The sequence below is a fragment of the Watersipora subatra genome, chromosome 5 (assembly GCF_963576615.1).
Source record: "Watersipora subatra chromosome 5, tzWatSuba1.1, whole genome shotgun sequence".
Classification (NCBI taxonomy): Eukaryota; Metazoa; Bryozoa; class Gymnolaemata; order Cheilostomatida; family Watersiporidae; genus Watersipora; species Watersipora subatra.
In genome coordinates this window covers 40,777,159-40,804,073 of record NC_088712.1, presented here as the reverse complement: position 1 = coordinate 40,804,073, position 26,915 = coordinate 40,777,159, and the positions used below count along the sequence as shown (strand labels likewise).

The following is a 26,915-nucleotide window of genomic DNA, read 5'->3' as shown; positions in this document are numbered from 1 at the left end:
ATGGCAAGTTGTTTGACAAAGTTTTCAAACTTTTACATTTGTTTTTATTTTTCTCTCAATTTATTTTAACTACGCAAAACACTTCTCTCATGATATGTAGTTGGAAAGTAAGAATGGGAAGCGTTGTTATATGTTAAATACAAATCAATTTTCGGTCCAAAGCCTTTTGTATTACCCTGGCATCACCAGGTGGCACAGCTAGTATATATATATATTCTTTCTTTGATATGTTGTAGTGTATTAGTGTTATATATTAATATCAACTAATGTATCTACAACTTTACTCTTTGTCTAGTGAAGTTGTGAGCATCAGTAAAAATCATGAGGGCGCATTGATAAGTGTTCACTGATGCCCAGATGTGCGATGCATTACAGTTGCAGTAAGTTTGCCTGGATATCTATGTATTTGCATTAGGTGTGCAGTAGAAGTATGCAATGTAATTGTATTACTACTACACAGTATGCAGTGTATATGCATTACAATGTTTCTAATGCCTAATAAACAGTATTGATGCAATGGTGTTATTACCTACTGCACAGTATGCAGTGCTGGAATGTTGAGTGTTAGAATAATGATATGACGGAGATGTCCAGAACAAACCCGCATGGCATAGGAATGGTATAGTCATCTAGCTACATTTGAGATTATTTTAATAAAGTTGATGTAATTTAGGAGAAGAACCCTGACTATGAAATTAGGCGCCATGTATAACTGTCAACACATCCACATCTGTTACAGAACCCTCAACCCTGCTCTCGGTTTTGTAAAGGGGTGGTTAACGCAGTTCCCTATGCCCAATGTAGAGTCTGTCTTTCTCTATTCCACTCAGAGTGCATCGACTGGGCTACTGGTGGACAATGCTCTGTAAGTGTTATTGTTAAATAGGCTAGTTAAAACTTGCTAGGTACCTGGCTTTACGTTAAACACAACGATCACTGTTTTGCTGAACCTTTCTGTATATGTAGTTATGGCTGTCTTGAGGAAGGCCTCTAATGATGATGCTGTTGTGTCAGAAAAGCTGTCCATCTTTACGAAACCTGCGCTTAAGCCTTCTATGTATAAACTGACAAATAATAAATTATTCAAATCCAGGGGAAAACTAACACAAATTTTATACTTTGGTCATGTAGTTTTAGAAATTCTGTTTTGTTGCGATCTGAAATGCCAGTGAGCCTAGTTTTTGCGGACATTGGTCAAATTATTACCATTCTTTTAGAGGCGAATGATGACTTAGTCTGTATAATCTTTGACGATATGTTTGCAGTATTAATCAAAAACATGTTGCAGCTGTTGTTGGATGTAAGAGTGCATAGTTCATCTTCTCAAACAGTTAGAATTAAATATACTAACTTGTCATTGAAAGACATGAAATTATTAGTTACTAGTACCCTGGCAGTTTCTTGTACTATGGAACATCGTAAAGTGAGCTGATAGAGCGCAGGAAATAATAGTGCATAATTATGCAGTTGGTGAAGTGTCGGCGTACCCAGCTGAAAGTCGAGAGTTCGTATTCATTTGAAAGCAATCTATTTTTCGATCCTCAAAGGATGTTGTGAGATGAACACGGCTCTTATTATGGTAAAGATATTAAGCTATTGAATAATTAGTCTTATTTTCTGTGATCAGAACAGTTAGTCTGAGCTCCAGAGATTTAATCTGGCCTTCAAGCTTCTGATATATTTTATAAATTAGGTAACTTACTGTTTTATGCAAGCAAATACATCTTCCTGTTTTTCCTATGCATGTCCTCCTGTCATTTGCAGGGATGCATCATGAACTCGAGGTTGGGTGCTTCAAAGAAAGAGAACAATATCAGGGTATGTTAGCACCGACTTCTTTTTCTATATACGATGTATTGATTGAGTATATAAAATGACCGTTGTCGTTATCAATCTTTGAACGCAATTTTTGTAATCTAAGGGCACTAATTACTGCAGGAGCAAGTTTTTGTGACCAATGACGTGGTGGCATGTCAGCCATAAGTGGTAGCACTAAAAACTTATGTTGAATTTCACAGTTATACTGTTGTATGATGCCAAGTTATCACTGGTGATATATGGGACATGACAACATACCGGCCTTTGATGATTTTTAATAATATCGCTTATTCAATGGGTTTGTAGACTTGAGAGAAGTAAGATGTACATACCATATATGGGCGAAGTTTATTATTCACAATCATATCTTAACTCTATCTTACTCAAGTCACCTCTTTGTTTGTGAGGCTGTTATCATTCCAAAACCAGATCAAGATTACCGTAAACCTTTTATCTGAGTGCCACCTTTATTTGAATGTCATCTCTACTAGAATGTCACCTTCAATAGAATGCCAGCTCTAACAGAATGCCACTTTTATTTGAGCGCCACCTTTATTTGAATGCCACCTCTAATACAATGACCTCTCTATTATAATGCCACTATAGAAGAATGATTAAAGGAAAAGAAAGGTGAAAGAAAAATACACCACCACCCTTTAATTGAACGCCACCATTATTTACCTGCCACTTTGACATGCTTTGATCATTATGAAGCCAAAATAGAAAGGGATCCACAAGTAGTACTAGTAATGACTCCTTTGCATCAATAACAATTCATGATTTTGGTGGTATTTTACATGAGAAGAACATTCGTCACAATCATCAGAATTACACTCAGATGTCAGGTCACCAAGGTCTAAATCCTATCCATTATTTACTGATTTGTTCTTAAGGTTGTTTACAATCTGACCTAAAAACTTCAAAACAATTTCATGAACGATGAAAATATTCTTCATGAACACCGTAATATATAATAGCAGCTATTGTTATGGCGTATTCTAAATTTAAAACGTTAAAAATGTATTTTTGAATTGACAGTGTTATGTCCTTTTTTTAACTCCAAAGCTACTTTAAAACTTTGAAAGCAATACCATAGAAATAATTAATAACTTTATCATGCTAATATTTCATAATCAAAGTAGTTCCTTGTTTAACTCAGGCTGTTATTTTGAAGTACATGAAAGATGGTTCAGCGAAAATGCTGACGCTGCCTGCATTAACATTGTTCTGCCTTGTTCTGTTTTGTGATGTTTAAATAACACTTCTTTTGTCATTCTTGTTTCATTTTGTGTCGACTAAGTCTAGATCTGACCTGACCCGCACCCGTGTATACCATCTTTAGTCTTTGTCAGATGAGCTGTTTCCGTCTCTCTTTTGAAAGCTGCCCATAGTTTGTCCTAAACTATCTTCTGTGTTTAAGCCAGTTAGTAAAGTGCTTAGCTGATTTAAACATGGTAATTTATAGTCTTGTTCAACAAGGTTCCTCTAATGAGCAAGAGCACTACACCTCTGATCAATCAAGCTTTAAGTTGTAACGTAGCACCAGCTGCCCCTAAAGAGAGTAAGGTCCGTCGTGTCACCCTTTGCTATGATGCTCTTGAGAAGATTGACATTTCGACACCTTTTGTTCTTGATCTGGACAAAGAGACATTCAGAGTCGATCCTTCCCATCTTATCTCCACAAAGACCGGTAGGTGGTTGCTCAGGTGCATAACAAGATGGTCGAAGGTATAGGTATCATGTGGCATTACAATATCAGACCAATTTAGGGAATATACTTCTATATACACTGATAGGTCTGGAGAATAATTGGTTGTTATTTAGCAGTTCAATCTGTAGCAGTAATTTAAGCAACGTTTGTTTAGATCTGTTGCTTTTATATTGTTTTCACCATGACTTGAGGTTTCTTCTTTTTGTGCTGTTGTTATTTGGTCAAAGATTGTCGTATTAGCTGATAAGTAGATGTACATAAAAGACAACACTTAAATGTAACCTAGTAGAAGTATAGCACTTAAATCAGTTCTCCTCCGTATTCGATGATGGCTTCTGATGAACCACACTTTTCCATTGATTTCGAATCTGCTGAGATATTGCCACCTTCTAATTGGTATCTTCTTGTTTTTTAAGTTGCGTTTTACTGTGTCTTTGAACCTCAATCACACCCTGTCATTACCAGGGGCTGGTTGATTAATATCACATCAGGATCCTGGTCTATAGAAGTATTATAGATCAAGTGAGTGTAAGCTTGAGTAATGATTGAAGGATCTGTTTGAGTAGTCTGTTGTCCTCTATTTTGTGTACATGGCCAGCCCATCTTAGAATCTTTAGGATGAGGATTTCATACATTTCAGGTAAGTTGACTTGAGCTAGCATATCTTTATTCAAGATGTAATTCCAACGCCTGACTTGTGGAATCTGACGTAGATATCTCATCATTTATGCGTTTAATTTGTGAGAAGCTAGCTTATATGCTGAACAGGCATTTGCTGCACACAACAGGGGTGAGAGAATGGTTGCAAGAAATGCGGAGCACTTGGTTATGAATATAATATCATTGTTATACCACATTTTTGTTATTAGTCATCCAACACAGCTTCTGGTATGGGACATCCTAGTGTTTATCTTATTATCCATTTGTGAGTGTAGATACTTTGACCTGTCACGGACTCCAGTGGTGGACTAAAACTCCATTACCATCTATTTGATTTTCATCTCAAGTCCGTAAGCTTCAGCAGATCTAGCAAATCTAGCAAATCTGTTGACTATTTCTTGCACCTCATAATGACTGTGCGCAACTAAGACAGTGTCATCATCAAACTTGAATTCTTCAACGGGGATCATCCGGGTTTTTGTTGCAGACTTGAATTGGTTTACATTGAACTGATCTGCTCCAGCCCTACTTTGTGTCCAGACGCCTTTGTCGTAGTTTTCAAAACATGTGAGAAAAAGACGGAAAATAGCGTTGAAGCCAACATACATCCCTGTTTACCACCATTGTTGACTGGGAATGGGTTTGATAATTCTCCTTTCAGCCTAATTGAGGCCTACATGCCGGTTTGTCTAGTATTTATCAGGTTGATAAAGTAACTGGGAACACCAAGTATCGTGGAATTTTCCAGAGGGCTGGTCAGTCTACAGGATTGAGAGCTTTTGTGAAGTCGATGACGATTATGTACAACAGCATATTTTGGTCGATGCATTTTTTGTGCATTTGCTTTAATGCTGATATATCTACTGTACCCTTGCTGCTGCGGAATTCACACTGAGTGTTGGATATGAAGCTTTCTGCATATCGAAGAAGCTATGCAATATATGCTATTAAAAAGAACACATGCAAAGATTTTGATGGGATTAAATAGTTACGAAGATCCTCTGTAGCTGCCACACTCACTTTGCGGTGACTCTTTTTGAAGATGGTTACAAGCTCGACGTATGTTCAATTCTGAGGAACTACAGCAGTTTTTTATGTCTTTTCTAGTATTTCATGGAGGGCACTCATCAGTTTGAGCCTTTTTTGATTGATGACCTTGGAGTAGTTTCCATCAGAGTCTGGTGATTTCTTTTCGCTCAGCACCTCAGTTACTTCAATGTTCTCAACAATCTCATGGTATTCATCAAGCTAGTTTTCAATGGAGGATTTTTTCAGATGTTTAACAACATTTTTCACTAGCTCGTTTTGTTTTTGGTAGGAGTTTTACACTGTCACTGGCCAACAACTGTTCAGGATGGCTCACATGTAGGCATTCAATGGTCATCATGCTTCGGTAGAACGTTTCCATCTAATTTGTTTCGGCAAACTGATGTGGTTTAACAGTTTTTGCAAGTCCCAATTGGTTCTTAAACTCCCAATATGATGCTGGAGTTTCTCTTGACCACTCTACATTTCGTTTTGTTGGAACAAGTATTTCGGAATGTCATATCTGCCTTTGTGTGGTTTCTGTTATCTAAAAGTTCTTGGAGCTCAGCATCGTTCTCATCGAATCAGCTCTAATGTTTTCTGATGACAGTGCCTAGTATTTTTGATGCATTGTAGTTTCTTTAAAGACGTGCCACTTGTTCTCCATTCCTGTTGGAGTGTTGCAGTCCAATTTGTATAGATGTGAGTGGTGGATCTAAAGAACCAATCCTAGATCTTGTTCTTTATCTCTCTAAGTTGGGAGACATCCTGTTTCTGACAGGATGTTCTTCCTTTTTTCCATTTCTCTCCTTACTTGGAGCTTGGCTTTTACTCTTATCATAATGTGGTCAGTTCTGCTGTTTGTCACTCTCATTGCCCTTATATCCCAGATCCTAACATCACATTGTTTTGTGATGATAATGTGAATATGTTGCCGGCTCTTATATCTCATTTGTGGTATTTTTCATGGTTCATTTGGATTTGCAGATGAGAAATATCTGCTGCTGTTATCCATTAAAGAAGCTCACTGTGCTGGCTTGCATAGACTAGTACGAGCAGAACCATTTGGTATTTCCTGTCTGGTATTGACTGGCTGGGTTGATTTGCCCTCTCAAAACGTCACCTTTCTTAATTCGATGTAGTCTGGGTGATATGTAGATATATATAAATTATCTCGCTGTCAGTCTTGACACTTGTAGTTTGTGGTAGCAACTGCTTGGAGGTCAGCACAAGGTCTTGGCTGGTTAGAGCTTCTTATAGCATATGGTATATACGTGCGTATAGTTCATATATACAGTATATATAGCTTCTTATGGTATAGCACTACTAGTCGTTTAATATCACATCACGATCCTGGCTTATAGAATTATTTTTCATTATAGATCAAGTGAGTGTTTGTTTATGTTGAACAGGCTAAACCGCTTTTTATATTTTGACAGCTATTGTTTTTTTTACAAAATTGTGAAAAACTCATAGAAATGAATAGTGCAGAAAGTGCAATAAAGATGCCACATATTGATGGGTCTCTATTCTAAGGCTATTTTACTCTTACAAACCTGGTCGAATGCATATTGCTTCATCACCATTATTAAATATCATGATTCTTACTACTTCTTTAGTGGTTACTGTGGGATACATTTTAAGCAAAGTTAACTTTAGGTCGCTTGTACATTTTTGTTACTACTGCCTGTGTCTCTATCACTATATTTCCATGATGTCGATTTGGAGTTGTATGCACGTTGAGTTACCATGTGATAATTGTTGTAAAAATCATTTGCATGTAACATACTAACATGGCTGCTTAGTTATGTTAGTATGTTGCTCTCACTATGTTACTATGCTAAAAACACTCACTATGTTTCATGGAAACATAGTGAGTGTTTTTAGCATCTTGACTTCACATTGGTGATGAATGTCATGCGTGTCAGAGTCAATTACAATTATTGGCAGGAAACCACATCAGTTGTAGTTAGTCATGGCTAGTAGAGGCAGGCATTGTCGATGTTGAAATTAAATGCTATTGCAGGAATTGATATATTTATAAAGGATGATCGAGTGTTACAGCCCTCAGAGGTACCAGTCAAACACCACCCTTCTGCTCCGTCTGTTCAGGTCAGTAATGTTTACGCTTATCCACTCAATTTTTTTTATGTGAAATAGTTGATAATCATGTTTCCATACATAATAAACCATTCATTGACAAACCATACATTTCCAACATTTGTAGCAGTATTGATTTGTAGTGTTGTTGAAAATGCAGAAAATGTTTCAGTTCTTTTGCAAAAACTTGAACCCCAAGGACAAAGGGGCATCAAATTCAGTCATTTACGAGAAGTTAAAAGAAGTGTAAAAAATGTCATATGGCCAAGGTGAGAAACCACTGTGTTCCACATCGTAAGGCAAAATAATCGTATAGCAGGGTTGTCGTAATTCGAGGGCAGTAAAATAGCTTTAAATGTAAAATGAATCAAATATAAAACTTAAAACTTAAACAGCTCAGTAAAGAGCTTAGTCGATTTAAGTATGGCACCTTCGGGTCTTATTCTAGAAACTGCCTCCAACAAGTAAGATTACTGCATCCTTTATCAATCAAACATTGAGTCGGACCGCAGCACCAGTTGTACCTAAAGAGAGTACGGGTTGTCCTATTACCATTCCCTATCGTGTCCTTGAGAAGATTGGCCTTTCAACTCCCTTTGCTCTCGGGATCAACAATAAGACATTCAGAGTTGATCCTTCCTGTCTCATCTATACAAAGACTGGTAGGTGATTGGTCAGGTGTATAACCGTCGAAAGTCTATGTATGAGTGTGGCTTTACAATATCACACCAATGTAAGGGATACTCCTTAATATGCACTGATATGTCGTAGGAATAATCTACTGTTAGTTTGTCAACCTACACCATTGGCTTTTGTGAGGCAACGAAAGACTACAGGAATTTAGGCTAGACCAAAATAGAAATAGCGGGTCGATCTATAGCAGTATTTCAAGCGACATTTGCTTAGATCTGTCGCTATTAAATTATTTTGCTGATAACTGGAAATTTCTTCTCATGGTGTTGTAGTGTACTCCCCCATCCTTCGATATTTATTCAATCTGGCGTTGGGATCGTGATGCAAAAATATCGCTTGGAGGGGCTTAGGAACCCATATTGATTATTTAATGCATACCACCGGTAACAACATCAACATTTTACATACATACTGAGCATATTAACTAGAAGTTACCCTGTCATACAGCTCACAACCAAAGCGATAATGGAAAAAATAAAGGGTACTGCTGGTTGAGAATTGATATATTAGCAGTCAAATTGCACTGCAGTGCAATAGGAAAACTGCAATGGTAGCTGCAATGGTAGCTGTAATGTACTGGGTGTTATTATGTAAGTACAACAAACAGCAATAATGAAGAGAAAATATTATATGTTTATATCTCTCCCCTGCAATAGGAGAAATGCAATATTAGAAGTAAAATGGCAAGCTGCTGTATAATATGTGCAGTTTGAAAGTTGGTTGTGTTGAATGTAGAATGGTTTTGACAGCGATTTGTAACAGCAAGCAAGCATTAGCATTCGCGTGTGTCTGGAAGTTTTCTGCAAACTAGAGCAAAATAAAGATTAATTAATATTAATTTTGATTTAAGAATGCTTGTCAGGTTTTAATGGTGACTTTAGGCCAAATTAATTTTTCTAGTTATGTATCATCCGATCAGATTGGTAAATTTTAGGATATTGTCAAAAATTTTCAGACTTGTTAACATATTTAAATAGGTGTATAGGTGTTTTGTATCATTATTATACTTAAACGACTCAAAAGAAAAATGATTAATTTTCTTATGGGATTTTGGTACAAGGGTTTGGGTATGGCTGTTGGTGGATACTTTTCGGGAGCTGTGTGCACATAGACATTTATCATAACGCTCCTAAACACACTCGCTTCGCTCGTGTTTGGTCGTGGAATAACTAGTAACAAAATAGTAACCTTAGTAACTCTAGTTACCTATTTAGTTGTTATGATCTGCAATAAAATGTAACATCACTATATTACGTTACATTATATTACTCAAATTTGAATTTGGGAAGGACACGTTGATGACATATGGTAGGAACAATGCTGTAAGGAGGGGCCAGAAAAACTTGGTGTTCCATATCGTAAGGCTTAAACGAAAGCAGAGATGCTGTAACGCGGGGTCCACTGTAGTTGTCTGCCCAAAGCGGTCAGGCAACTAGAGCACAATAGAATTGAATAGCTTGCTCGGTATTTTCTCACACATCTCCTACATAATTGACGTTTCCATGATTCGCAAGTTTCCAATGATTCCATAAAACATTTGCTAAAAACTTGCGAGTAACGAAACTCACTTGACTCGTGGGTTTTTATCATTTCCACTGTTCAAGTGCAAACTTGCAGATTAATTGCTCATGGAAACGTAATAAGCATTTTTAGTATCCTGACCGCAGATTGTTGGCGAGTTTAAGGCGTGTCAGTTCATTATAATTGTTGGTAGGAAACCACATCAGTTGTGGTTAGTCATGGCTAGTAGAGGCTGGAATTGTTGAAGCTGAAATTTTATATTATTGCAGGAGTTAAGATATTTATAAAGAATGATCAAGTTTTACAGGCCTCAGAGGTACCAGTCAAACATCACTCTTCTGCTCCGTCTGTTCAGGTCAGTAATGCTCATATTTATCCTCTCAAGTCATCTCTTGTCAAGTAGGTGATTACTGAATAATCACGGCTAGTGAAGTGAAGAATCAGTAGGAGGTTGCGTCGTTTCAGTGCTTCAAGTTCACCTGGAAATAAGATCAATTTAGTCATCGCTTGAAATCTTAACTTTTCATGAGAGTTGTCTCCACTTCTCCTACAAGTTGCTGAATCCCAATTTGCATTGCGAGTTGGTGAAAGATTTTGAAAATAGTATAACAGTTGTGCCTCAGGGCTGTGATACGTTTGGCTTTAATGTATCATCAAGGATTTTCACTTTACATTGTTTTAATGTGTTATTCTTGTCAGAATATTACTTTAACTTATCCTATGTCATAGTTCCTTGGGATGACCAACTCAACTCTTACATTCCTCAGTTTTTGTTGTCTTTAGAAGAAATACAGTTCAACACTTGACTGCTGCAATCGCGTGTCAAGCCCAAAGCCTGACAAAAGTATTTCTGAATCTCGTTCCTCTGATCCGGATAACTTGCATCTGGATGAAAGCCAAGCTGTTAAAGAGGAAGTTATTGCTCCTATTAGTGATGGTGCTGGGCCATGCATCATCAGTGCTCCTATTAGTGATGATGCTGGGCCATGCACCATCAGTGTACAATCATTAGCCGATCCCAATGCTGTCAAAGAGACTTTTTATGCAGCCACTATGGATGCCGGTACGGAGACCAATGAAATCACATCCGATGGGTCATTGTCCCAACAGAAAGAAATGGTAAGCAAACAGGAAGTTGAGGTGTTCATGCTACAGTCACTTTATACAGTAATATGTTGACATACAAGATTATGTGTTTCTTGACCAAGCTCGCATGTCAATTCACTGTTGTCTCAAATCAATATTTCCTATATGAATTAACAAAATACACATCGATTCGTTCCCACCTTCTAAAAGAGCACCTAAAAACAGAATATTACAATGAAGAAACAGATTTTTTAATTGAACTGATTCACCACTTGCGCACACACAGTAACTAATACCTATATGCATCTCGTGATGCGAGGGATACTCGATGGCAACACATTCAGTACGTTACACTTTTGTGACACTGCTTAACATGAACTTTAAATATACTTAAAAGAACTCCGCATAATATATGCACACATACGATCAAATAATATGCTATAAATCTGCAAATTAATAAGTTTTATCATTATATAATAATAATCTATGACGTGCTACAAATATATATTTAAGAACAAGTGACATAAAAAGCCATATTTATAATACATGCCAAAAAAAATTGTTTCAAAAATTGACATTTTTGAAACAACAATCTTTGCATCGTTTGTTCGGCAGATTTCGTTGTGATTGTTGCTTTTGTACGAAACCATTTCATTACCTTCCAGTTGTTCAATACCTTCCACAGTGTATGCTGACCTGAGCTCTTTCTTTGCACTGCTGAACTAGTTACTATTAGCATCCAAACAATTTTTCAGAAGCGCAAAACTTTTACACAATGCTATCTAAATAGTTTTAGAAAATAATAATAAGTCGTCCAAAACATCGTAAACGTATCAAGTTCGCATTACACAACGAACTACCCTTAGCCTGATACAGTTACTAATTATTTCAATGATGTTGCTATCAAAGTTTTTACCGAAAAAACTTAACAGTTGGAGTTGAAAAACGGACTTCAATACGAACAGAAACAATGAGTGAATTAATCGTTATTGATGTTATCAAGTCATTATTACCACATTTTATGGACATTTGTCTACTAATCACTTGATATCATGGGTTTGTACAGATAAAGAATTTCAAAAAGTGGTGGTAAATAGGAGGGGCATTCAAATAAGAGCGGCGTTCGATTAAAGGGTGGCACTCTATTTTTTAACCCTTCTCCTTGTCTGCCACTCAAATAAAGGTGGCGTTCAAGTACAGGTTTTACGGTAGCTTACAATATGTAAATGGGTCTTAGATTTCGGTCTACAACTAGTGTATATATACAGTGGTCCCTCGCCATACGGTTTGAATTTGTTCCAATGTTCGCATTGTAAGGTAAAAATGTCATATAGAGGGGTGTAAAAAACCCATCCACATTAAATAATATTAAATAACTAAATAATACATTAAATGATATTTATTTAATGTAAACACCCCTTGGTAGAATTCATCGAAATTGTGTATATTCTGTGCTGTACATATTAAAAACTAATATAATAACGAAATAATATAGTAACCTTAGTAACTATAGTTACCGTAACATTGGTTTATTTAATGTATTTATTGGTTATGTTATGATCTGTGTTAAGATGTAACATTCCAATGGGCTATGTGTAGTATGTACCGTAGGGGTTCTTACTCGGAGACAGATGTATAACATGTTCAAGTCAACTTGAAATAAATTTAGCTTACTAAACACATACATAAGGCTAAGTTATAGTATGTATCGTACTAAACGTCAACTTTGCCATTGACTAGAATTTTATCCACTATCTGTTTCCGGTTTTATTTTCACTCTAACTAGTAAGGAATGACGCTGAACTGAGATAAAGCGAATATCGTATCTCTTTCATGTGTTGTAGGAGGGATTTTCGTGAATAGCATATCAACATCTTCGTTATTCCACCGTATCCAGCACACCAACTGCCAAATTTGAATTTCTTGAAAGGTTTTTCTACATATCATAGGGCATAAAAAATGTCATATGGCCAGAGTGAGAAACAGCTGTGTTCTACATCGTAAGGCGGAAAAATCGTATAGCAGGGTTGTCGTAATTCGAGGGCACGCTGTAAAATAGCTTTAAATGTAAAATGAATCAAATATAAAGCTTCAACTAGAGTGTCAGGGTGGCTTAGTGGTATCATCTTTGACTGTCCACCATGGGGTTGGTGGTTCAAGCCTTGCTAAATGCCAATCTGACAAAAAGCTCTCAGCAAGCTTTCAACCCTAAAGCGCTGGGTCTTTTGGATCTAGACCTTAACTCGGAGAGCCCGTGTACCGCATTGACAATGTGGGCATGTTAAGGATCCACCTGTGTCCTTTGCACGTTGGACAAGTGAAATGGCTACCTGGCTCTATCAGACTGGACGTGTTGCAAAAAATGTATCCCTCCAGGTTAATCTGGCAGTTCCAGAAGAAGCCCTTGATAAGTGTTAGGACCACCCAAGGTAGCTTATAAAAAAAACCTAGTCCTGGTGGTGTGTTTGTCTACTAGAGAACACTACCAAGCATTGTCACTACATGACAGAAGCATGCCATTATTATTTAATAAAGCTTCAAATGACCTCAATTTTGGTGATCAAAAGTATGAGGTTTGGTGCTGCAAGTGCTACAAAATATTGTATTTCCAATTTTTTTCAAATTGAGAGTAGAACAAGGCCTGAATTGGTCGGAACATTGGAAAATACAGGTAAAGTGTACCCTCAGGGTACGATTACTTTGATAAAGGTTTTTCACTTTTCGAAATGAAACAGGATGTCTTTTCACCTCACCGTATAAATTGTATTTCACCATACAAATTCAACAAAATTCTTCACACAAGTTCAAATTTGGTAGTTAGTATGCCTATTAAACGTGTCAAAATAACAAAGACACCAAAATGCTGTTCGCCAAAAAAATTTTGGTGATCGATTTCTCTCAGTTCAGCATTTCTCGTGTGTAAAACGGTAATATTTGCGCTTTAAACCAGAAGCAAAGTTGGAGTTGTGATATCTTTAAACAGAAGATCAGCAGTTAGACAGCTTCCATCAACTCGCTAACTAAAAATCTCTTCATTACGAGAACAGCATTTAGCTGTAAGTGTGTTTGTTTATAGAGCTAAATTTGTTTAAATTGAATTTAAAGTTTATGTTATATGTACATGTACGTCTGTCTTGAACATTCAACAGTACGTACTGCACGTAGCCAAGTTACATAGCAATTCAGATCATAACCAATAAATAGACTAGATATACTACAGTTGGTGTAGGTAACTATGGTTACCAAGGTTAACATACTATTTTGTTTTAATATGTAAATGTACAGTACTTGTATAAAATTGCAATGATTTTTACCAGGGATTGTTTGCATTATCTAATTACTATGGTTTCTATACCCCTGTATATGTTTTTCACCATACGATGCCAACTCTGGAACGGATTAAAACTGTATTCTGAGGTTGCACTGTAAAGGACTGTCTCATAACTTTGTGCCATTAGTTTTTTCGCGTAAACATGGTACATTAGGGCCTTTGAATGACATGTAACAGATTATTAATTTGTGACTATTAATAACTTCTTTTTATTTCATATTAACTGAGTCTAGTTCTGGCCGGCACTTGTGTATACAATAGTACAAACGTATTGTCGGGTTTTTATGAATTTCTATAGAGAACCCAACATTCATGCACAGCACCTTGTTGGCGCTTGTCAGGTCCTGCCAAAATGAGCTACAAATCTAAAAAGACGGAAATATTACCGCCTTTTTTTACAAAAAAATTGTATTATTTGTCTTAAATTATCTTTTTTGTCCAAACGACTCAGTAAAGAGCTTAGCCGATTTAAATATGGCACAGTTGGGTCTTATTCTAGAAACTTCCTCCAACAAGCAAGATCACTGCATCCTTGATCAATCAAACATTGAGTCGGACCGCTGCACCAGCTGTACTTAAAGGTTGTAAGGGCCCTCATGTTACCATTCCCTACCATGTCCTTGGGGAGATTGACCCTTCAGCTCCTTTTGCTCTCGGCATGAACAATGAGACATTCATAGTTGATCCTTCCTGTCTCATCTATACAAAGACTGGTAGGTGATTGGTCAGGCATATAGCCTTCGAAAGTCTATGTATGAGCGTAACTTTGAATTATCTTGCCAATGTAAGGGATACTCTTTAATCTGCACTGATAGGTCTGTGGAAAATCAGCTGTTAGTTTTTCAAACATGAACCATTGGACCTTTGTGAGACAACAAAAGACTACAGGAGTTTAGGCTAGACCAAAAGAAAAGTTAGCAGGTCAATCTGTTGCAGTATTTCAAGCCATGTTTGCTTAGATTTGTGGCTTTTAAATTGTTTTCACAATAACTGAATATTTCTTCTCATGGTGCTATACTGTGGACCCCATCATACAACATTAATCCGTTCTGGCGTTGGGATCAGAGGCGAAAATGTCATATGGAGGGGCAAAGGAACCCATAGTGGTTATTTAATGCAAACCACCGGTAACATCATCAACATTTTACATACATACTGAGCATATTAATAATATTACAGAGCATATTAATAATTAGTAACAAAATAGTTTAGTAATTCTAGTTACCTATTTATCTATTTTAGTTGTTATGATCTGTAATAAAATGGTGACATTACTATGTACAGTATTGTAGGGAGTGACAGTGACTTGACAACAATGAACTCTTTATACTAAACTTGTGTGACGCTACGTAAAGAAGCTTTAAATTTAGCTTAAATGAATTTAGCCAACTAAACACACACTTAACGGTAAGTTTTATTATGTGCTAAACTTACTTAAATTTTGGTGCTTTCTACTTTTATTATCTTTTTCCTTCGCTTTCACAATAACTTTTAGTCGACCTTATTAAAATCTTTTTCAATTTAGTTTGACTAAAGACACCGAGCGATGCTGTTCAATGTTGAATTTAAGAGATGCGTTGATGTCATTGGTTGGGGAAAATGCTGTAACGAGGAACCAGGAAAATTTGGGTGTTCCACGTCGTTTGGCGAAAAAACCTAAAGCAGAGGGGCCGTAACCTGGGGTCCATTGTGGCTGTCTGCCTAAAGTTGGGAGACAGCCACAGCCATAATTATTGGCAGGAAACCACATCGGTTGTAGTTAGCCGTGGTTAGTAGAGGCAGGCATCGGTAAATATGAAATTTTAATAATATTGCAGGAGTTAAGATATTTATAAAGAATGGTCAAGTTGTACAGCTCTCAGAGTTACCACTCAAACATCACCCTTCTGCTCCGTCCGTTCAGGTCAGTAATGTTCACATTTATCCTCTCAAATTATCTCTTGTCAAGTAGTTGATAATTGAATAATCACAGCCTGTGAAGTGAAGAATCAGTTAAAGGTTGCATCGTTTTCAACTTTTTTTACTGTGAACATATGATATATAATAAATTTATCAAAGTTAGAATGCTTTATCTATATTATCTTCAAGACAGTCCAGTAGTGCTTCATGTTACCCTGGAAGTTAAATCAATTTAGTCATTACTTGATATCTTAACTTCATCATGAGAGTTGTCGTCACATCTCTTACAACTTTCTCAATCTCAGTCTGCATTGCAAATTGGTAAATGGTTTTGAAAATAGTATTAAAGTTGTGACTCAGAGTTTCGATGTGTTTAGCTTTAATGTTGCATTGAGGACTTTCACTTTATAAAGTTTTAATGTGTTATTCTTGTTAGAATCTAACTTTCACTTATCCCTTTTTTATCTTTCAGCTAGATGACCAACTCTTATATCACTCAGTTTTTGTTGTCTTTAGAAGAAATACAGTTCTACATTTGACTGCTGCAATCGAGTGTCAAGCCCAAAGCCTGACGAAATCATTCCTGAACCTCGTTCCTCTGATCTGGATAATTCGCATCTGGATAGAAACCTAGCTTGTAAAACGGAAGTCATTTGTCCTAATAGTGATGATGCTTGGCCATGCATCATCGGTGTACAATCATTAGCCGATTCCAATGCTGTCAAAGAGACTTCTGATGCAGCCACTATGGATTCCGGTAGGGAGACCAATAAAATTACATCTGATGGATCCTTGCACCAACAGAAAAAAACGGTAAACAGACAGGAAGTTAAGTTTGCATGCTACGATGAATCTATACAGTAATGCCTTGACATACAAGCTTTGATTTTCTGGAATGAGCTCTTATGTAAATTCCTTCGTATCTAAAATCAATTTGTTCTATAATAAATAAGTATAAATTAATGCATTCCGAACCTCCTGAAAAAAAACTTAAAAACAAGATATTAGAGTGGAGAAACATCTTTTAAATGGATCTGATTCACCACTCACCCTGACAGGGTAACAAATACCTATGTGGATCTCGTGTTTACTATTTGAAATAAATTGTTATATTATTATATGCAAATAACACTACTACAACATAAATAATCCATTTCAAGAATATTTACGTTATAGGGGTTTTATGTTATACGAACAGTAAAATACATGTAAATTGCGTAAGCTGTTCCGAGATCTTTCCAAACTCATACTTTTAGCCGTACAAAAAAACCTAGACCTAACTGTTTAATATGTTGGCGGTACTATAACTGCAGTATTATTGATTTGCATTCACAACTTTTCTCCTTTTATATCACTTTCACTCAGTTTATTTTCATGATAAGCGGACTCATTTACAAGTCGCTCCTTTGCGGCCGATCTGTTAGCTCTACCAAGGGCCATACTTTCAGTTGAGACAAGGAGGTCCGGCTCAGTCACTCCTTTGGTCAATGTCTCTTCCATCTTGAAGGGGCCGGGCTGGTCCCTTATTCTCGACTCATTTGTCTTACTGTGTTGGCTCTTCTCGGCTCGGAGCCTGTCTGTCTCCTGCTGTCTCACATCTATGTCTCAAAATCATGTTTTGTAAACAGTCTCAAACTTTCAAGGATGAAATTTTAGTTGCAGTAAAGTAATATAGGCTGGCTTGAATAGCTCGTCATACTTCCAGTTGAGACGTGGAGGTCTGGCTCAGTCGCTCCTTCGGTCAATGTTTCTTCCATCTTGAAAGGGCCGGCTGGTCTCTTATTCTCGGCTCGGTGGTCCTTCTATGTTGGCTTTTCTCGGCTCGAAGCTCGCCTGTCTTCTGCCGCCACACATTGACGTCTCAAATCACTTTGTGTAAACAGTCTCAAACTTTCAAGATTACAAATTTAGTTGCAATAAGCTTGCAGTTGTAATATAAGCTTGAATGGCTCATCCTCAGGTAATGTTATATGATAGCGGTGTTCCATCCTGTGTTGTGTAAGAATTATCTATTGACAGGATGCTAACAGAGTGGCTGGTGAAGACCTAACACAAATCATAGCTGACTTGATGGATTCCATGCTTCAAGCAATCACATGTTATATCGATGATGAGCAGTCATATGGTCTTGGTATGTTTTTATTGCTTTTTATTACTTCTATTTGATTGCCACTTTAATCTGCCGCTTCGCTTCGTGAAAGAATGAAAGTTTTTTCTCATTTTATTTTTGTGTCAGGGTTATTCCAGAAGGGACATTGCAGATTCTTTCCAAAAGGGATCTGCAGATTCTTCTAGAATGTTTTGTACATAACAGCTGTTTACGTATTAGCATGAACCAACATATTGATTTAACAGATTTGATAAAAGCAGTGATACATTTTACAGTCAAATCTCTATTATACATGTAGTTAGTTTGCTTGAAGATCTGCTTTGCATCCTAAAACTATTGCATGTTCCAGAAGGTTGCCATTTAAGGATGTATCTCAATTGCCTCCGGGTAAGCCATTCCAGAAGACCTATGAAAACATTGTAATGAATGATGCTATTAATTTTTACTATAATAAGTTCGTCTGTTGACTCCAGAATTGGAAGTTATATATATGGGATAAAAAGATATGCATTTTAAGGGGTTTGAACTCGTGACATTCAGTTTGTTATACCAACACTCTAACCCCAGCACCAACTGACCACCTTCCTGGGTCTGAGAAATGTTGTGAAGATACTTAGCCTCTGTGCCTTATTAGCACACTTGACAGTCTAGTATCCTGGGTTGTGGACTGTCCAGGATACTAGTCTGTATAAAGCCATAATCACATGTACATGACATGTTATGCATGCAATTAAAAGATAATAGTATGTCTACCAAGAAGATCAACCATGATGCTTTAAATGAGTTAATTTTGATAGCTTTAAAGAAAGAAAAGAGCGAAGGACTTTCGTTAGCTCAAGTGACAACCAATCAGCTTCATGAGGACTCTCTCACAACCAATCAGCTACATGATGACTTTCTCACAACAAAATGTAACACTCCTAATGAGCCAGTGGATCCCCAACCTACCCATGCACATCAAGTAGACTCTCTGTCTGAGGTAAGTAGCTCTATCATCCTTCATCTTCATGGTTTACACTTTGATCTGAGGGATGTTATAGAGTTGGTTGGTAGACAATTCCTTTATTCAGATCTGTGCATAAAAACTCATAAAAGTTTTACTACCAACAGTTAATAACCTTTATGTTTCTTTTTCATTTACTAATATTTTATTAGTAGTTATCTTTCCTTTTGTGATTACTCGGTAAAGTGGAATTTAGGTTGGCTGTTTAGTTGAGACTGTACATAGAGGTGTCAACAGTTACTCATATTATGTGTTCTTTATCCAATGGGCTGATGACAGCCAATATAAGTTTGGGAAGTTTATTTTGAAATTTCTAAAACAGGAGTTATCTGCACTATTAAGTTATGTATGTTTATGACTTGTCTGTGGTTTCTGAGAGCTCCAGATTTGTAGGAAACAGTTCGTTTAATGTCATCTAAAACACGCTGTCTGCATATCTTGTATAAGTTTAGTATTTTGAGTGCACAATACAAATACCGTAAAACCTCTAATTGAACGCCATGGCGCTCTATTTTTCAACCCTTCTTCTATAGTGGCGGTCAATCGGAGGCGGTGTTCAAATAGAGACTGGCGGTGTGTTTTTCAAATGGCTCGTTCGAATTTTCGTAAGAGAAGGTAAATTTAGCAAAATTACGAGCGAAACGAATGTCGCTTACATTTTGCTCTATTTTTCCGGTAGAGCGATATTAAACCTTTTGGATGCAATAAATCTGCTAACTTGCCTCCAACTTATTCAAGATCTCTTAATAAATGTGCATCGAGAAACCGAAAAATATCTCAACTAGTTTATATCTATTGCTTGCAATTGACCTGCGACGATATTATAGCCTCTGTTCTTCTTTGCAATTTGATGGCATTTTCAATTTTTATTTCATTCTAAATTTGAAGACATATTTTTGTTTTATATCTTTATTGGATATTGTTGAATAAAAGCTCATTGCACTCTTTGATATGTTTGCTACAATTAACAGCCAAAACTAGGTTTTCATGTGCAATAGAAGTAGAGTTATGAGCGTCGATCCATTGTAAGCCGTGTTAAGATAGCTTCAAGGATGCTATTAAATAACATGCTATAAATCTGCACATTTGTAAATTATACAATAATAATCTATCAAATGATACAAATATTTATATTTATGAACAAATAACATAAACGAATCATACTTATATTACATGCAGAAACAAAAATTAACATTTTTAACAAAAAAATATTTCTATTGTTTGCTCGGATAGCTGCGTTCTGACTGTTGCTTTCGTTGGAATGAACATCTTTTATTTGTCCAATACCTTCTACCTTTTCTTCTGACCACAACTCTTTTGCACTGCTGAACTCGTTGATATCAGCGTCCAAACATTTTAGCGCTGTATTTAGCACGAATGCAACGCTTAAAAGTTTGCTTAGTAAACGTAACCTTTGGTCCAAAACTTGCGAACCAGTTTTTATACGCATGTCCTTCGAACTATTAGGACCGCCTCAAACGAGAAACTACTAATAGCCTAGACAGTTATTAGTTATTTCTATGGCGTTGCTTTGAAAGTTCATCTACCATCCTAAATTCAAGCCATTTTTTATGTAGGCTTCTTCGAATTAGAAAAACCGTGTTAAACAGAGAACTACTACTAGCCTGAGACCGTTATTGATTCTTTCTAAGTTGTCACTTTCAATGTTTTAACAAAAAAATGAAATACTTTGAAATTGGATAACGAGAGAATTACTTGTTATTGGTATAAGCGATTCATTATTAATACGATTTTGTGAACACTTTTCTACTGATCAATTGATATTATGGGCTCATAAAGATCAAATAATGTCAAAGTGGTGTTCAAATGGAGGTGGTGTTCAATTGGAGAGTGGCGGTCTATTTTTCAACATTCTCTCAGGGTGGTGGAGGTAGCGTTCAAATAAAAGTGGCGTTCAATTAGAGGTTTTACGCTAACTAAATTTCTGTCAGTTGTATCAGCACAATTTTTCAGGTTAAACAACCAAGATTAAAACGTGTTTTATTTGAAGATAACTTATTGATTACAATATGTACTAATTGCAATGAGATGATTGTTACATACTCTACTAAATAAGGAAACTGATACATCATACATTTCAGATACTCTATGAGCAGAAGGAGACTGTGTCATCCAATGATATTAAGACATACCGCAAACAGAGCTCTCAAGTGAGCACTGACTTTACCATACCACATTCACTCATTTCTAAAACACAGGCAACACACACTATTAGACCGATTCATCTGTTTGATGTATGTATACATTCATATGTACTTATCCACACCCTATATATAATAAAGGATGTGTATTGTTATGGATATAATATATTATGAATATATGAAAGTATGTCTGTCCTTCCAGCTATAGTTATTAAAATCTGGATATTAAAATTCTGTTTTTTGATGGATTTGAACTCTCTACAAATGCATCACCAAGGTTCATATGCATACACTCTACCACTGAGCCACCATGATTTAGTGATCAGTTGTGCTACCATATACCACATAATCAATGAGCATGCTAATTATTTTAGCCTCAAGTTTTTCACCAAAGATTTTGAGATTTGGTCGTCTCCGAGCTCGAATATATATTTGGCTCTCGACCAAATCGGAGAATGCGCATTGCAATTAACGAAGCTTCGGAAACACATGGAAACATTCGCTAACAAACGGAGAAGCATTTTACGATGCATAAAGTCTTTACAAAAAGGGAGGAACCATCTGGGACAACCTCTCCTCTACCGAATAAATTTGCTAGGGAGATAACTCCTCCAGTCGAGTAACCCTAAACTGTTTTGGAGGAAGATTCTCCTTTAAAGATGTGAAGTAAACGTGCCATTGCTGTTTATTTTTTCATTTTCCTATGATTTTCGATGTAACTGATCTGTTGCATTTTTAGCTGTTTCATTATCATTTTTTGCATTTTTAGTATTTTATCTTAACCTTTAATGTTTTTGATGTTTTAAAAGCCAAACGTACGAAATGTTTACTTTTGATTTCTATTTCAATCATCATAAATAGAAAATCTTTTATTAAAATTAAACACAATCTATATCTACCCGTTTCTATTTATAGTATGCAGTATACAGTACAGCTTAAGGTGTAAAATGTGGAAAAAATATTTTTCCGAACTTGTTTTCTTGCCTTGGAAGGGATTTCATAATTTACACAGTTTTATTTTAATGGGAAAATTTGTTTTGGTTTTAGAACAACTCGGTTTTCGAACAACCTTCTTACACGTCGCTGAAAGTTATGAAATTTTAAATTTACAGTGGTTTGAAAACATTTACAATTTTTTTATTTATTTTTAATTCAGTTGTCCTGCACAAAACCTTTTTCTCATGATATGAAGTGTGAAAGTTATAGTTGTTTGAAAAAGTTTGAAAACCTTTACAGCTGTTTTTATTTTCTCTCTTAATTTATTTCAACTACATAAAACACCTCACTTATGATATGTAGTTTGAAAGTTAGAATGGCCACTAACTTTCAAACTACATATCATGAGAGAAGATATGTGTTAAATGTTGTTATGTGTTAAATACGAATCGATTTTCTGTCCCAAGACTTTTTTTATCACCCAGGCAATGCCAGGTTGCACCGCTATCTATATATGTATTTCTCAAAGTTTGTCGTTTGGAGGATTGATTGTCCAGTTATAGATCTTAAAATCTTGGAATAAATATTCCGTTGCGAAAAAGATTCGATCTCGGACCCTGCCATTATCTGTCTGACACCTTACCCACTAGACTATAGAAATCGAACTGTCAGCTTGCCAATATAAGTCATTATATGAAAGCAAATACCTAACTTCTTTGCTTATGAGGCGGGTCATAGCATAACGTCACGAGAAGCTGTTCGCTCACATTATTAAACTGGGTAATAGCGAGCAACTCTCACCAGTTCACATTGTTTATAAGACAAAACACTTTTCTTACGAATCTTAAGAAATTCGTAAGAAAAGTGTTTTAACTGCGGCCAAGTTTTGCCTATTTTAATTTTAAAACGTCTCGTCAGTCACATCACCTAAAACAAAACAAATCTCAAAAAATAGAAAAATGTTGATACTTTCCGATAAAAATTCTTAAAACTCCACATGAGAGTCCCGGCCGAGGCCCTACTTAAGAGAAACCTGTTGGGGTCTTACACCGACACCTCAACACCCCCAGGTGTTCATAACTAGTCACCTAACATTAGCCGCCCCAACTTGCAACCAGTGAATACAGGCCTTCTAGTATATATGTATACATATACAGCTAGTGTATATATATACATATACAGATGGTTCCCTACTTACGAACATTCGAGTTGCGAACAACGAATACAACGAACGCAACTCCGAACGCATACATACGAACGCATGTACGTTGTTCGTAACTCGATTAACTTGCGAATTATTTGTTTGAACTTTACATACGTATTGTAAAGAGATTTGCCGGCCTTTACTTGGCAAGATCTCTACTAATAAATAAAGATAAGAGAGTGTCTGTAATTTCATTCAGCTTTTAATTAGCGAAGGAAATTTCACCAGCCGAGGAGCATACGGCTATCTGCTCAACGCTCAAACGTTCAACGCTCAAATGAGCGCACTCATTTATATACAAATATCAACCGTTCCGGCTAACGGCAAACGGTAAGAACACCGGCTAACAAGGTGAATGAATAGGACTGCTAGCGCGTTGGTATGACAACAATTTAAGTGACGATAAGTGATAGTGTTATGACGGTATATCAGATATAACAATAGCATAACGAGTGAAACAACGATATAATAAACGGACAACACATACAAAAAATAAGACAACAACGATAAGTGATAGCATAACAATTAAACAACAATATAATAGAAAGGACAAGACATACAATAAATAAGAAATGCAGTGTCATGGCCCGGCGTCCACCAAAGTATTATTTCCATTTTATTAAAATTTTTTTCAGTACCAACCACTACAGGTTAATTATACCAGCCTTAAACATACTTATATAAACCTTCAATATACTTATATAGGCCTTAAACATAAATTATAATACAAAATATAGCACTGAAGCAACTTACGAACAAATTCACCTTACGAACAATCGTTCGGAACGTAACGCGTTCGTAGGTTGGGAACCGTCTGTACAGCTAGTGTATATATATATATACAGTGAAACATGGATAACTCGCCCTCGGATATAGCGAACACATGGTTAACTCGAATGGATTTGCTTGGTCCGTTCCCACGCAATGATAAATGGCTCTATATAACTCGAACTCAACACTGTTAATTCGAACTGTTTTTTGCCCAACGGCTACCGAAACGGTTGCTATCGCTTTAGAAAATCACTTTATTCCAAGCCATAGAGGTAAACCTCAACTTTTCGTAATTTATAAGCGTCGTTATTACCACCATCGGCAAAATATTTTTGTCAACGACTTTTCTAAAGGTTTGGTGAAATTTGATTTATACCAAACATCCGTGTAGCGATCGTCTTTCGGAAGCGAGGTAAAGTGAGGTAATCTTTGCACAAACTTCAAGAAAAATCGGCAAAATTGATCATGGGTGAAACGCTCAAAAGAAAAAGATGTCTTTTCTTTTGAGCATTTCAACAACGATCAAGTTTTGCCAATGTCAATCTAAAAAACGTCCTGGCAATAACATCACCTCAAACAACGAACCAATCTCAAGTGATAGAAAAATCTCTATACTTTTTGATAAAAACGTTTTAAACTTTACATTAGAAGCATTTAATTTGAAACAAGCCATTTGTGCTTTTGATTTATATTATAGATTGTATATGTACATGTATCTACTAATAAATAAGTAAATACATGGACTTGTGACAGTGCTCTGATAACTTGAACGCTCTGATAATTCGAACACTTTTGCTCGGTCCCTTAAAGTTTGAGTTATCCAAGTTTCACTGTATATATATATATATAAAAAATTGTTTCCTCACCCCGGATACCCCGTATGGGTGGTAAATTCTGCTCTAACTCGGGTCTCCTACCAGAGACCTGGGAGTTTGAGCACTCGCCTTAAGATCTTAGCTGTTCCCAGTAGCGCACTTTTCTGCAACTCACCTGAGTTGATTGTTGTTGGTATTTGGGCAAGCCACATTTTATGCGCCGGTGTTATTGCGCCCAGTGCCCCAATGATTACTGGGATTACAGTTGTTCTTACATTCCAGCATTTTTCAATCTCTTCCCTAAGAGGGAGATGTTTCTCTACCTTTTCTTTTTCTTTGCTGGCTATATTGTAGTCATTGGGTACTGCTATATCTATTATAGTAGCCCTCTTGTTTTCCTTGTCTACCACCACTATATCTGGTTGGTTTGCTAGGACATGCTTGTCAGTTCGGATGTAGAAGTCCCAGAGGATCTTAGCGCGGTCATTTTCATTGACCTTACCAGGAGCTTCCTACCAGTGTTGTGGTTTATTAAGGCCATACTCATCACATAGACTTCTATACACAACACCTGCGACATGATTATGCCGCTCAGTGTATGCGTTTCCTGCTAGCTGCATGCATCCACTGATGATGTGTTGGATGGTCTCAGGTGCATCTTTGCACAGTCTGCATCTAGGATCGTCTCTAGTGTGATAGATTTTCGTTTGGAGTTGCCTTGTTGGAAGCACTTGTTCCTGGGCTGCCATGATTAGCGACTCTGTATTGGCCATTAGGTTTCCTTTGTTCTGCCACATATATGTCTGGTGAAGATCGCCAACCTTAGATATTTGTTGGTGGTAAGCACCATGAAGAGGTTTCGTGTGCCAGTCAATTTCCTCATCATCAGGGCGTAGGTCCGTTGTAAGAGCAGCCGATTGAAATTCAGCTAGCAACTTATCTGAAATGGCCATGGAGGCTGCATATGCTTTGATGTTTTGCTCCTCTTCTTTCACTGTCTGCTGTACACTTTTTAGTCCCCTACCGCCGTCTTTCCTCTCAAGATACAATCTAGTAGTATCAGATTTTGGGTGGAGTGCTCCATGCATGGTCAGCAGTTTACGAGTTGCTATATCTGTTTCTTTGATGGCTTCCTCAGTCCACTTTATTATGCCTGCTGGATATCTTATTACTAGCAGTGCGTAGGTATTTATTGCCATGACTTGGTTCTTGGCATTGAGCTGGCTCCGTAAGACCTGCCGAAGGCGTTTCTTGTATTCAGTAATGGCTTTGTGACGACCTCGGCTTCGTGGTTGATGTTGCTTTGCATAATCCCCAAGTACTTGTACCCTTCTATATCTTTGATGGTACCATTTGGCATTCTTAGGCCATCTGTGAGCATAGAATGGCCTTTCTTAAGAATTAGCCTTCCACATTTCTCAATACTGAAGGTCATTCCGATGTCCTTGCTGTATACCTGAGTGAGGTGTATTAGCGAATCAATGTCCCTTTCTTTGTTAGCGTACAGCTTGATTTCATCCATGTAGAAGAGGTGGTTTATCTTGGTGCCACTCTTAAACTCGTACCCATATTGAGTCTCCTCCAGCATATTGCTTAGAGGGTTTAGGCATATGCAGAAGAGCAGCGGTGATAAGGAGTCACCTTGATAGATGCCTCGCTTAATTTTGACACTCGCCAGCTTTTTGCCATTAGCCTCCAGTTCCGTCATCCATTTGGTCATTGACATCTTGATGAATGCCACAAGAGCAGGGTGAACATTGTACATACTGAGGCACTCAAGTATCCAACTATGGGGAATTGAGTCATAGGCCTTTTTGTAGTCAATCCAAGCCATGGCAAGATTGGTTTGCCTTTTCCTGCTGTCTTGACAGACCGTCCGATCCATCAGTAACTGATGTTTGGCTCCTCAGGTGTTGTGCCCAATTCCTTTCTAAGCACTGGTCATATAGGGACACATGTGCTCTTCCATTTTGTCTGCAACTATTCCTGAGAGCAGTTTCTAGGTGGTGGGCAAGCACGTTATTGGTCAATAGTTTTTGGGAATCGGCCCCTGCTTTGGATCTTTTATC

The 26,915-nt window shown here is 37.0% G+C and overlaps 1 protein-coding gene across 1 annotated transcript in view; it reads left to right on the top strand.

Moving 5' to 3' along the window:
- Positions 1 to 26,915, top strand: part of LOC137397365 (uncharacterized) — a 39,129-nt gene that overhangs the window by 6,551 nt on the left and 5,663 nt on the right. The window contains exons 4-16 of the mRNA XM_068083654.1: positions 740 to 871; positions 1,765 to 1,818; positions 3,298 to 3,508; positions 7,242 to 7,327; positions 7,764 to 7,977; positions 9,799 to 9,884; positions 10,313 to 10,648; positions 14,446 to 14,659; positions 15,764 to 15,849; positions 16,362 to 16,658; positions 17,865 to 17,976; positions 18,753 to 18,934; positions 21,061 to 21,129. Of these exons, the coding sequence (XP_067939755.1) occupies positions 740 to 871; positions 1,765 to 1,818; positions 3,298 to 3,508; positions 7,242 to 7,327; positions 7,764 to 7,977; positions 9,799 to 9,884; positions 10,313 to 10,648; positions 14,446 to 14,659; positions 15,764 to 15,849; positions 16,362 to 16,658; positions 17,865 to 17,976; positions 18,753 to 18,934; positions 21,061 to 21,129 (2,079 nt within the window). The remainder of the gene's footprint in view (positions 1 to 739; positions 872 to 1,764; positions 1,819 to 3,297; positions 3,509 to 7,241; positions 7,328 to 7,763; positions 7,978 to 9,798; positions 9,885 to 10,312; positions 10,649 to 14,445; positions 14,660 to 15,763; positions 15,850 to 16,361; positions 16,659 to 17,864; positions 17,977 to 18,752; positions 18,935 to 21,060; positions 21,130 to 26,915) is intronic.